The 13123-nt window shown below is 44.3% G+C and overlaps 1 protein-coding gene across 1 annotated transcript in view; it reads right to left on the bottom strand.

Moving 5' to 3' along the window:
- Positions 1-13123, bottom strand: part of MICU1 (mitochondrial calcium uptake 1) — a 134254-nt gene that overhangs the window by 113572 nt on the left and 7559 nt on the right. Inside the window, exon 2 of the mRNA XM_081913160.1 lies at positions 3806-3967. Within this exon, the coding sequence (XP_081769286.1) occupies positions 3806-3966 (161 nt within the window). The 5' untranslated portion in view covers position 3967. The remainder of the gene's footprint in view (positions 1-3805; positions 3968-13123) is intronic.

Raw genomic sequence — 13123 nt, 5'->3', positions numbered from 1 at the left:
TTCTATGCCGGGGAGAGGAATGTTTTTCAGCCACAGGGCTACATTTCTTTCTGGGCAACCTTCCAAGGGCCACATGCCAGGAGTGGGTGAGGCTAAAAGCAAAAATGGGGCAACAAATGTAAGTTTTACCTTTGTATAGTAGGCTTGTTTCAATGCGCGCGCGCACACGCGCACACACGCGCGCGCACACACACACACACACACACACACAGAGCTTTCCACCCTCCAACCAGACAAAAAAAGGCATTATCTGACTCCAAGGACACAGTCCACCCAGGAGAAAACAATCACTGTATGAAGCAGGGCCAATGAGGGATGCGGCCTGGGAAGAGTTCTGGGAAGACAGAGAGGCATTCAACCCCCAGGCCTGAAGTTCCTCACCAATGCTCTGTGTGATCTGGACAGAGAGTCAGGGGCTGCAGAGGCCCCAGGTGGGGAGCTGGGTCTGGGTCAGAGCAAAGAGCTGACTGTGGAAGATAGCGGGTCCATTGCATCTGAGGCAGTTGGATAGGAACCTACCAGACCACCTGGGCTCATACGGCCAGAACCTGGATTCTCACAGACATATTCCCCTGAGTCAGAAGGACCAGATAACTCCCAAAACGCACCACCACTCTGGCAGCACTGGAAGCTGTGAAAAAAAGGAGGAGTGCCCATCTTCAGGGCCAGAGGGCTGGCCCTTTGAGGCTCTGAAGTTCTCTTGACGGGAAGCAGGCTGGAGACAGAGGTATGAAAGGCCTCAGCCCGGTCTCAACCTTTGTTGCAGCCAGCTGCTCACTCGGAGCTGTCCGTGGTCCAGCACCCTTCCTGCTTTCTCCTATGGGTTCCAGCACAGGACCAGGATCCAACAGTGCCTTTGGTCTTCCAGCTGGAAGATCACGGCCTGACTTAAGGTGAATTGCAACAGTAACACTACAACCAGCATACAGTCGCAAAGAGAATGTGCTCCACATTGGAGAAAGTCCCTGGCTCACGTCTCACTTGTGCTATGTGCTTACGGAAGACCACTGCACTCTAAGCCTCAGCCTGCGTGCCCCACCATAAGAACACAGAGTTCATAATAGTGCCCTAACTTGTAAGGTAGCAGTAAAGACTATTGAAAATGATTAGGTAGCATGTTGAGGATTTGGGTGAAAAGACTAGATGTAGTATTTCCTGAGTAGCCATGCAGTCTGCTCATGCAGATTTTAAAAGCTGAATCCATGTATTTTTTACAGAAGATCCATGGCACAGTTAATTTGCAAATGGGTCTTTGGCAACAAGTTTTGAAATCACAAAGCCAGGCACCTGTACTGTGCTTTACCCTTGGGATTAGTTAGAGAGCACAAATGTTGATGCGTGAGGATGCCCATGCAGCTGAAGTTAATTTCTATTGTGAACACACTTTCTGATCCAGATTCACAAGCAATACTAATCCCTGGGAAACCAAGAGGAAGGAAGAAATACACACCACACCAAGGTAGTTAAAAGAAGTGTTTCCCCCCAAGAAGCCATTAGAGTTGTTGTAGAAAAGCCCACAAAGCCAATTCATCTTCAGGCACAAAGGGATGGGCCCCCTGCAGTGGACAAGGATTACTATAATGGGCCTTCTCATTGAACTCTTGATTAAGTGCCACAGCTCTAGAAATAGACTACTCAAGGTTAACTGGAATATTGGAAGCCACACACTCCTTATTAGTGTCACATATCATCACAGTCTGTGCAATGCAAGGGAAGTTTTGGGGAAAAAAAGAAGCAAAACCACTATCCTCCCACCCCTGAGGAGGTTGCAGTTTTGTAGCACAGCAAGGATTCATATACCAATGAAAGCATATTTGCTTAACTAATTGAAGGAAAACAAGCACTGTGTTATATTGCCTCTGCAGTGGGTGAACTTCCCTGATAGAATATTTATACAAAGCCTCACTTTGAATTAGTTACTGTTCCCAATTAGAGGGATCCCCCTCCGAAAGTTTACATAACCTTGAGAGGCTTCTGACTTTACCTTCAGGTGTTTAAACAAGTGCTTGAGGATTCCTTTTTCTTTATTCCCATTTCTATTAGATCTGCCTCGGTCCTATCATGACCCCTAACATAGACAAGGAAGGTCCTCTTAATGTTAACACGAATCAGGACCACAAGAGATTTCGTATTGGCTGCTCAACTGTGGAATCCCTTCCCTTAGAATCAAAATCCAAGGTCCCTGAGTCTGCAATCCTAAGCATAGTTAGGAAATCCCACTGAACCGAGCAAGGCTTCCTTCTGTGTATACAGTAGTACCTCGGGTTACAGACGCTTCAGGTTACAGACTCCACTAACCCAGAAATAGTACCTTGGGTTAAGAACTTTGCTTCAGGATGAGAACAGAAATTGTGCAGCAGTGTCGAAGCTGCAGCGGGAGGCCCCATTAGCTAAAGTGGTACCTCAGGTTAAGAACAGTTTCAGGTTAAGAACGGACCTCCAGAACGAATTAAGTTCTTAACCAGAGGTACCACTGTACGTGCTTAGGATTGAACCCAGAGCCTTCCAAAATAATGAAATGAAACTGGTTTTTTTGACCAGGGTAAGAGGTGTGTTTAAATATGATAAATTTGGGAAGTGATTTTTCCAAGTGGATTACAGCAAAGAGAAAGTGAGGGGCAGTGAAATAGCACCTTAGTCCTTTCCCAACCTCAAATAAAGGGCCACATCTTCCCCTTCCACTGCCAGAGATATCATTTCTTCCACAACTCTTCTCCAAGTTGGAAACTGGGACTAGGTAGTATCTCTGCAGGCAGGGAAGCATATTTGGCTCAAAGATGTCTCTGTGGCATTAACAATAAGCAAATTGCTTCCCAGTCAAGTTACAGAAGGAGCTATTTCCAAGAAAAACCAGCAACTGTACTTAGCCACTATGCAGGTCAGAGCCAACATGCTGCTTCAAATGGTTTCAGAATACTATACAAGAGGATAAGAAAATGCCCTTAAAACCATTCAAGCATATTTGACAAGAGTTTCCTTTGGCTTGCCCAACTCAATGACGAAAATACACTGGACATAAAGAAGTGACTGAAAGATTAGCACTTCAGATATGTAGCCCATATTATCAGTGCCATTCTGCACATGGGACAAGCCTCCTATACCTTTTCTTTGTCACACAAAAATGGAGAAGTATGCAATAGTGTTGCAGTTGTGACTTCTCTCCTTTATGCAGCTAACTAATAAGCAGTGGCGGAGATTCATGCTCCAGCACCAGGGGGCGGAGAGCAGGCGGGGGTGGGGCTGGTGTGCGCCCCGGGGGCGTGGTCATGTCCTGGGGGCGTGGCACCCAGCGCAGGCAGGGGGGCAGCCGCGATGGCACCCCACCAGGATTGCGCTGCCGGAGGCGGTGCGCTCCCCCTGCACTCCTCTTCCTTCGCCAGTGCTAATAAGATTGCTTATTACACAGGTAGTCTGGCAACAGATGGCCAGTCTTGATGCATTTTTAAAAAAGTTATCAACTCTGAAATATATCTTCTTCAAAGCTTTTGAACTATGCATGCTGCTTTTGTGTTCATTAGATAAAATAGCTCTTTAAAAAAAAAAAAAGCACACCATACAGCCAGCTTGGAAAGGGTGGTAATTGAAGGGATGTGGAACACAACCCTGGTAGCTACTGGACCTGCTCCTTTCTTTGTCAGCTCAAACAGAGCAAAAAGAATGGCAGCTGCACTGCGCAATCAAGGAGCAAGATTTGTTCAAAATCAGCTTAATGGCCACTACAAACAGTAATTTGTTATCAAAGCAACAGCCTGAAGTTTAGTTTTGAAAGTCAAAGAGAGCTGCAATGGCAGTTCAAAGCACTTACCTTTTCCAAAGAAGTCCAGCACTTGCTGTTACAGCTGTTGTCCCTACAAAAGCCACCATCATGAGCCTACGCCGGCCGTGGAGGGAATGCGCTGTTCCATAGTGACGTCTAGAAATGGCAGCTAAACCTGCTGCGGCAGGGAGAAGGCGGAAGCGCAACATCCTGGGGAGAAAAGCAAAGAGTGCAATGAGGAGGGCACCACGGCGAGAGCTGAATATTTCCATTTTAACTGTCTAATCGGGTGTCTTTCAGGGGACAGGGGACCACATGCACGTGCAACCACTAAGTTCAGGAGTGAGGAACCTGTAATCCTCTAGATATTTCTTAGTTTCAACTTCCATCAGCCCCAGCCAGCATAGGGATGATGGGTGTTGTAGTCCAACAGAATGTGGAGGGTCATCACCTACGCTAGGGCGTAAACAGGCCAAAATGGGGAAGCTGAACTGCAAGTCATAACAGCAGCGGGACAAGGGTTGGACAGAAAAACTGGGGGAGATCCAGAAGAGGAGGGAATCCTGCAGCAAAACCAGTCAGAGGCTGAGGTCTGGGACATAGATCCCATCTAAAAGATGGGAGCTGGACTGAGGATGTAGGCAATGCTGCTCCAAAGGATAATGCTGACAAGCAAGGAGAGGAGGAGCAGGAAGGTAGACTGACAAGCTTCTCCACATGGGGCAAGGCCAAGAAGCCACAGAAAGACTAGAGCCTATTAACACAGAACCTGGACCTGGAAGCATGAATGGGCAGGCAGGACAGCGCGGCTTCTATAGCCTCCATAGCCTCAGAGAGGGGAAGCCAGTGGTTCACAGCCTAAGAGGATCCCAGCTTGAATCTTGGCGTTATGAATTCTTAGCCTACATTGCACAGGTGCTGGTTGCAGCATCTGCTATGAAGTCAGAAATTCTGACCCTAATCTAGTGGCACACATTTCTGTCTAGCACTCGTGTCAGGACCCTGGTATTACAATGGTGAATCATCAAGCACTTCACAAGGCAGGCAGAGGTACTATTCAAACACTTCTCTCTCCCAAGATGGAGAGACAAGACCCCAGTGTGCAATTATCAAGTCTGTTAAGCCTCCAGGCCTCAGGAGCTCACAGCCTCAACAAATGATGACTTTTGAAAATTCCACTGTGCATGTTTTGACTCTCAAAGAACACTTATTTTCATTTTGCGTATTGCATCTTTTCAAAGCATTAAAGCAGATCATTTTGCCTAAGTTTCAGTTCTAGGTAAGGTGGGGGGAGGAGAACAGCAATTCAGTTGAGGCGGCCGGTCTAAAGAGTGTAAAAACCTAAATTTGGCTACTACTGTCTATTGGGATTCATCTGTAATTAATACTTTCCTTTTAGAAAAGCAAATCTTTTATAACCAACAAAAATTAACCCAATGACCAGATGCAGTGGAAAGCTGGCTATTGACCTAAGTGGTATTTAAACATGAAATCTTTAAAGTGGAAACATCGTGTCCAAGCACAATCAACAACCTATTTAAGAGGCACCTGTGGGAACTGCAAAAATGGAAACAGTTGAAATAATAATGACTCCGGTATGTAAGTACCTTTACTGTGAGGCATGGTGTTTCCATCTTGCTGAATACCCATAGGTGTCAGACTTTTAAATAGCAATCCTAATGGACATGGTTTACTGAAATTCTTTACGTGGGAAATACACAAGTGAATTTGCTGCCTTTTCCGAAAAATGCCTCTTTTTACTGAACAGAAACTTTGCCAATATTTCCAAGATAAAAATGAGGCCACTGTCACACCCTCAGGCCCAAGGTACACAAAAAGTTTACTGGCATATTAACCATGGTTAGGACTGTAACTGTGAATGTGCAACAAAGCACTGCCTTCTTGTCCAAATTCCCTCCTCTCTCCTGGAGAGCTAGCGTGGTGTAGTGGTTAAGAGCGGTGGACTCGTAATCTGGTGAACTGGGTTCGCTTCCCCGCTCCTCCACATACAGCTGCTGGGTGACCTTGGGCTAATCACACTTCTCTGAAGTCTCTCAGCCTCATTCACCTCACAGAGTGTTTGTTGTGGGGGAGGAATGGAAAGGAGATTGTTAGCCGCTTTGAGACTCCTTTGTTAAAGTGGGATATTATAATAATAATAATAATAATAATAATAATAATAATAATAATACCTCCCCAGCCAGAGCGGCTTACAAGCAATAATAAAAACAAGTTGAATGATTACAACTTAAAAACAAAATTAAAATACAACATTAAAATATTAAAATATAGCCTCATCGTAGGAGGAGAAGGAAAGGAAAAAAGAAAGAGAGGGAGGGAATCAAATTGGCTCCAAGCCAAAGGCCAGGCGGAACAACTCCGTCTTACAGGCCCTGCGGAAACAAATCAGATCCTGCAGGGCCCTGGTCTCATGAGGCAGAGAGTTCCACCAGGCCGGAGCCAGAGTTGAAAAGGCCATGGCTCTGGTTGAAGCCAATCTAACTTCCTTAGGGCCCGGGACCACTAGGGTGTTGCTTTTTATGGACCTTGAGGCTCTCCGTGGAGAGGCGGTCTCGTAGGTACGAGGGTCCTAGGCTGTGAAGGGCTTTAAAGGTCAAAAGCAGCAAATATCAAATCCAAACTCTTCTTCTTCTTCTTCTCATCATCACTAACCATAATGAGTATTAGCACCAACAGCATCAAAGTCAACACTGCCTTCATCCCAATTCACAGGCCAGTTTACAATATAAAAACACAAAAATACGTATCATAATGACGAACATTAACAATACCTCCACAGACAGTTGAAAAGGCCATAGACTTAATTAGCCAAAGGCCCGGTTTAAGAAGAAGGTTTTTGCCTGGTGATTAAAGATATATAATGAAAGCGTCTAGTGAACCTTTCTGGGAAGAACATTCTACAAATGAGGAACCATTGCAGAAAAGGCCTGTTCTCCTGTGGCCACCCCTCTGGACCTCTCACAGAGAAAGCACACAATTAAGGGCCTTGGATCGGTGTATTTTGTGTCTGTGACATGCAAAACTAAAAAACTATTATCCAGTAGTTAAACAGATTACTTCAATTGCATCTGTCCTGAAAGCCCTGGTGCAAACTAGATGGACCGCTTTAACTATGTCTCCACTACTCAACCACCTATGGAGAAAGTCAAGGAAGAGTTATGATCAAGGAAATTACCCGACTAAAATGGAGACATACAGCTGTCTCCCATCATAAAAAGCCTTGAGAATGAGAGAAATTGTGAGAGCTAAGCGAAGGTACTTCAAGCAAAGGGAAAAGCCACACAATTCCACAAGCTAAATGGACACCTGGCAGAAGAAAACAAGTTGCTAGATGAGAGAAAAGAGGAGGCGAAAGTGAAAAAACACAGCTGCTCACAGCTCTCAAATTGTTCATGTTTCCATCTGGAACATGAAACGTCCCCTTTATTCACCAAATGTCTCCTTCATTCTGTCCCCTCAAACCTCAATGTTTGCTCCTAGCATTTGTGTTTGAAGGGACTGCAAAGCACTGGAGGGGACCTACATTGTTGAACTCCCATCAGCCCCAGCCAGCATGGCCAACGGCCAGGGATGAGCAAGATTTGGAGGGTCACGGGTTCCCCATTCCTGCAGCAGAGCCTTGAAGATCAAGCTCTTGTGTTGAATGAAACCTATGCCAGATGAATTTTAATTATGATATGAAGGAAACAGAATTTAAAAGGCTCCACCGTTTTGCGAGGGAGTTTTTTTTTTTTTTAAGGCAAGCGTCTTAATCAGACAGTGAGCTGAGTCAGTAGCATGCTATTTTTAAAATCAGTTTTATGCACAAAATTTTATTCACATGCAGCATTTTTCAGTAGGCTTCTGTCTCTCTCCAATTTGTTCATTCTTCATCATAGGCCTGACAATATATTATGCACTCTTGGCCTCTTTAGCACAGCTACTTGGCAGGCAGATCTGCACTTTATAAGATTACTTTTTAAGACTTACAATAATACCAAAGCCCCTATTGCCTTTGAAGTCAACACTGGCAAGCTAAGTTAACACAAGACCATTGCCCACGCATGCTTTTTATCTGACAGCTGCAGACTCAATTTCCCTTCTTTAAAAATATGCTTGTAATATGTTTGTATACGCTTGTGCTCATGCATGTACACAAGGGAGTAATAAGGTAAGCATTGCTGACAATTGTCCAAAATGTTCATAGTACATAAAGTCTGGGGAGTGTTAGCAGTCTTCCCCAACCTGGTGCTCTCCAGATTTCTTTTCAAACTACTCCCTTCATCCCTCACCACTGGCTACCACTGGGTCACAGTGCTAGAAACCCAGATATATAAGCTAGGCGCCATAGGGCTCATTAAACCAGGGTTACAGTCGCCAAAATGGAATGTCTAGTTGCCATTTTCGGGCCAGTGAACTCAAAAGTCGTATTTTTCAGTGTGACTTTTGGGTGCCTGAAATTCATTCTGATTGTGCAGATTAAAATATAACAGAAAGAATTCTACAGGTTGTGTCGCTAGTGTGTGAAAACAGTCAAGATCCAAGGATCCCTCGACACGCACCTCCAGATGATGAAGATATCACACGCCATCCTGGGACCTGAGCATCTTCACTTGGTCGCAAGTGGCCAATAGCTAAGTGCAAAATGTGCTTGGTGCCTGGCAAATTTTAAATGCTTATGGGTCACAAGATGTAGCCACTTCGCCAAAGCTATGGGGGATCTGGGTCTAGTCAGCGCCTGGATGGGAAATGGCACAGGAATTCTATGTATGCCACCTTGAATTCCATGTTGGAAGAAAAGAGGGATGCAAATGTCCTAAATACAGCAATAAAAAATCTTGCCAATCTGCTTAGCCAGGGTGAAAAAGCAGAAGCAGGCTGCAGGATTGCTTGATCCTTCTCCTTTGGCAGAACTCATTTACTCTTGCAGAGTCTGACCATGCTTAGAGCTGGGTTCTCTCTTAAGCTAGCATCTGAAACCAACCGAGGTGTCAGATCATCGGATAAGCAGAACTCTGGTTAATTAACTACAGTTCACACCGATGTCATGTAACAGCTAGTCAGTAATGGCCTAAAGGGGGAATTTGCACTCCAGATGATGTAAGGAAGGAGCATGTTATCTTGCAGCCTGCACCCAATTACCGGTACTTGACCATGATTAAGCAATTGGGCAGCCTTACATCTGAACTAGCCCAGGCAGTTTATTGCCAGAGATACACATACACACATACCCTAGGAAGTCATAACGAACACCCACCACAAGTAAAATTATCATAAGTAGACCATGAAAAAACTGAACAAGCTTAGCGCAAGTGATCTTCCCCATGCAGGAAAGAAAGAACACAGCAGCAGAAAGGGCTAACTGTGAGGAAAGCCAACAATTTTTGAATGGAACAGCCCCCAGAGATGCTACGTTAGGCCCATTACTAAACTAGGTCCTTTGAATCGAAAATGCAAGAGCCCCTGAGCAGCAGCTGGTGCGTTGTTTTCTAAAGAAGCAAAGCTCGTCCCTGCCCATTGAGAAGCTGTTGCATTCTTTTCTAGCAAGGCTCATGCCCCTGCACTGCAGTTTTTGCAGGCAGCCTTGTTTGGTCAGCATTGGAGATCAGAATCGAAAAATGCATTACAGCGGAGCAAATCAAAGCAGCTTTTCTGAAGGGAGGGAAAGTCAGGTACAAAATAAAGGGGGACAGCATTCTCGTCTTCAGCAGCCTCCTCAAACCTGGTGTGTACAGAAAGGATGTAACTTTTGCATGGGGCTTAATTCTTGAAGAAGTGGAGACGCAGGGCTCAGGTCATACCTGCTGACCAACTGGGAGGGGGCATCTTTCTCTGGGATCATTGAAGCAAGGTATACCTACAGAAACCCTATAAAGTAGATAACGCAGAAATGGAATGTCAACCAGTGAGTTTAGTGTCTGAATGAGGACCTGAACTCATGTCTCTCCAGTCCAAGCACAACACTCCATTTATTTACTGTTATTCAATTTTTTATATCCCTTCTTTCTAATGTGTTTGTATTAGTGTAACTTATAAGCATCAAAATGCTAAAATCCAAAGCACACACAAACACAGTATAACAACCAAACCGCATTAAAACCAAGCTTAGCAAATTAAAAGCCCTGAACAAGGTTCACCACATAAAACTGACCAGCATGCCAAAAGCATCTGACCAGCATGCCAAAAGCTGGTTGACCAAGAACATTTCCAGTGGAAAGTGGTGAGGAAAAAGTTAACAGTGGAAAGTGGTGAGGAAAAAGTTAAGTATCCTCTAAACTGTACTGTACATTTCTAAGTACTAGGAACACAGCAGTGATGGTGGATAGTAGCAGATAGAAACCAGCAAGGCTGGTTAAGAATCAATATAAAGAGCTAATTTTAAAAAGTCAAGGAATACTTGTGCTCTCCAAGCAGTATTTAGCCTCAGTGTATAAACTGGCTGAGATCAATAGTCAACTTCTAGGCAGCTCAAAACAGGTCAAGAGAGGCATGCCCCTCGTTCTTTCTTCCACCTGTGCTTCATCCCTGCTGAGATTTGGGGATTTGCAGAGCAGGGAGAAGAAGTTAGTTTTAGTCAGAATAACTGGGCTAAAAAATCTATGTTTTGAAGAACAGAAACAAAAATTAAAATCAAACTTGTCCTCTTCCAGGGTTTCAAGAAATGGTAGCATTTGAATGGCTTCTGCATGTAAAAGAAAGAGCAGGTGGTTTAGAGAAGGCGCTAAGCAGCAAGCCTATATGCAGTGGGGAACAGAATCACATTCCACACACCTGCTTCCTTGCCCCATCTCTGGACCCACTAGATGTCCAGTGCATTTGATAAAATATTTGCATAGGACCTATGCAACAGAATTGTTCCTTGGGAATTATTTTCATTAATGACCACATAATCCAGTGTCTTAACAATTTCATTCACCACTGTTGTCCTGGCGAGTGCCACAAGTCCAGATCCACCTCCACAGCCTGGAGCTGCAAGTGGGAGGATGACCACAGCACCACTCCCAAATGTTTTTGAATTAAGTGTGTGACTTGGCTATGTGGTCCATCACTCTGTTCTGGCTCCAGGGGGTGGGATGTAACAGAGATGCCTTGGTACCATACTCCCTAGGTGCCCCAAGTAGCCAACAAACACAAAGCCAAGGCAAACCCAGTTTTCCCTTCCTGCTTCTGAGCTTGGAGTTGAAGGTGGCAGCAGGGAAATGTCACTGACATCACACCGTGTTTCACAGGTGCACTGTCAAGGAGAACATGTCCACTGCTTAGTGGTCCACAAAGTTTGGCTTGCTCTTCACTTTTAATTTCACTCTTAATCACTCTTGATAATACTATACTATACTATACTATACTATACTATACTATACTATACTATACACATGGATATTCACGTTACAAAATATAGGTGGCTATTGTGGAGTTTGGGGAAAAGACATATAGAGAGGAATGAACTTGCTCAGTGTCCCACAAAAAGCTCAATAATTTTTGTCCTGGTATTGCACTGCACCAACAGTCCATCTAGCCCAGTATTATCAGGCACTGGTTTTCCCCACTTTCCTACTTCCAGGGATCTCAACACTACATCTCTCTTTTCATCTCTCTTTTCATCTATTCAAAATTCAGAATAGCATTGCCCGCTAGGTTTAATAAAGCATTAAATATTCTCCTCATTTTAAAGCTCATAACCAGTGACAGATCAGAGAAGATGATCACTGTACGATAGGTGCCCCCAAGAGAGCTAATCAGCAATACTAGATGCTGTGTGCAATATACACTTTCGGAAAACTACATGCTCATCTCAGTTAGAATTCAGAAGCCAATTAGTGTCAGCAGGGAGAAAAAGGAAAATGTATGCAAGGCTGTTAAAAAGAATGTTAACGCCATTAAAAAACAACAACCCAAATACTGCATTTAACAAAATGTTCTGTGTTTCTTGCCAATTTTAATTGCTTTGCAGCCATATGCAAGTTTCCTTCTGAAATGCAAGTTTACAAAGTTTCTAGCCCTCACAGCTAGGGAAAACTGGGCAAGCGGGACGGCGGTCTGAAAAAGTAATCAGAGGATAAGAAGAAGATCAATACGGTATAGTATAAGTTCCAGTCAGGTCTCTTCATTAGACCTCACATGCACTTTTGAGGCCTTAGGCCAGAGCTTTCTAAACCTTTCATGTTGGTGACACTTTTTAGACATGCATCATGTTGCAACACAGTAATTCAGTTTAACTAGCAAACCGGAGGTTAAACTAACCCCTTTCCAGCCCTGGGAGGAGTGTGGTGATCATCCGTGTGACACATTTACACTCTGCAGCTGGCACACTAACAGGTCGTGACAGACAGTTTGGAAAGCTCTGCCTTGTGCACTTCCAGACTGTTATTTTGTGGGCAGAATTTAGCTGCATACCAGCAAATTCAAGCTGTGCATTTAAAGTGCATTTGATGATCTTGCCCAAGAAACTTGCTTCCAAAAACAGCCTCTGGACTTTTTGAGATAAGGAAAGTGATGGGAAAATGTGCTGGAAACTGTGGGGTAACAATGCAATGTCTTTAAACTTCTCCGCAAATCAGGATGAACGCTCAATAAGCAGGTATTCTGGAAGTGACCTTCATACGGCAGGATATGCACAATTTATTTTATTGTGAGTGCTGAAAATAGTGTGTTTGTGTCTTCCCAGGTTTCTGGTTCTAACCTTGTGTAGAGGTTCTAACCTCTACCTATTTCTGCCAGGCAAAATAGCCTCTCCCCAAACAATACAAGGGTGAAGTAGCTGAAAAAGAGCACAACTTTGCGGATTATCCTGCGCTGCTCTTATGCCAGTTGCACTACCATTCTGCCTGCTAGAAAAACACAACTCCACCAACTCCAAAGCAAATGGGGTAGGATCAGGGTAGGAAAATCCATGGTTGTTTTAGCTTTCATAGCTGACTGAGATGGCACAAAGCTGGAGTAGCTGCAAATGAGACAACATGACTCTCAAACAAAGGAAACAGAATCTGTGACCCAACTGAAGACAGGTGATCATGCACAGGTGCATAGCCTTTTGATTTATGGTGGAGTATTTTCAAAGAAAAGGCGGGGGGGGAAGCAGGATAACAGGCAAGGAAAGCAAACAACACAGCATCTGCTGTATCCTGTTCAACCACCACAACGGTCAAGCCTTTCAAGATTTACATGTGGCGTTCAAGTTTTAATATCTTTTTCAGTATTGGTCAGTTTCAAGTGGAGCAAGTCAAACCTGCACCCAAACTCCATTGTGCAGATACCACAAATGAGAATTAACTGCACATTCACATGAAATGGGGCAGCAGCATAGAGGCGCTGATATAATGTATTTGTAGAAGGCAGAAGCAACAACAGAAACCAACTGCAGGAGAG

Source organism: Podarcis melisellensis (genome assembly GCF_964234715.1).
Source record: "Podarcis melisellensis genome assembly, chromosome: 5".
NCBI classification, from domain to species: domain Eukaryota; kingdom Metazoa; phylum Chordata; class Lepidosauria; order Squamata; family Lacertidae; genus Podarcis; species Podarcis melisellensis.
The sequence above is the reverse complement of the archived record's forward strand: the minus strand, read 5'-3'. Positions and strand labels throughout refer to the sequence as shown.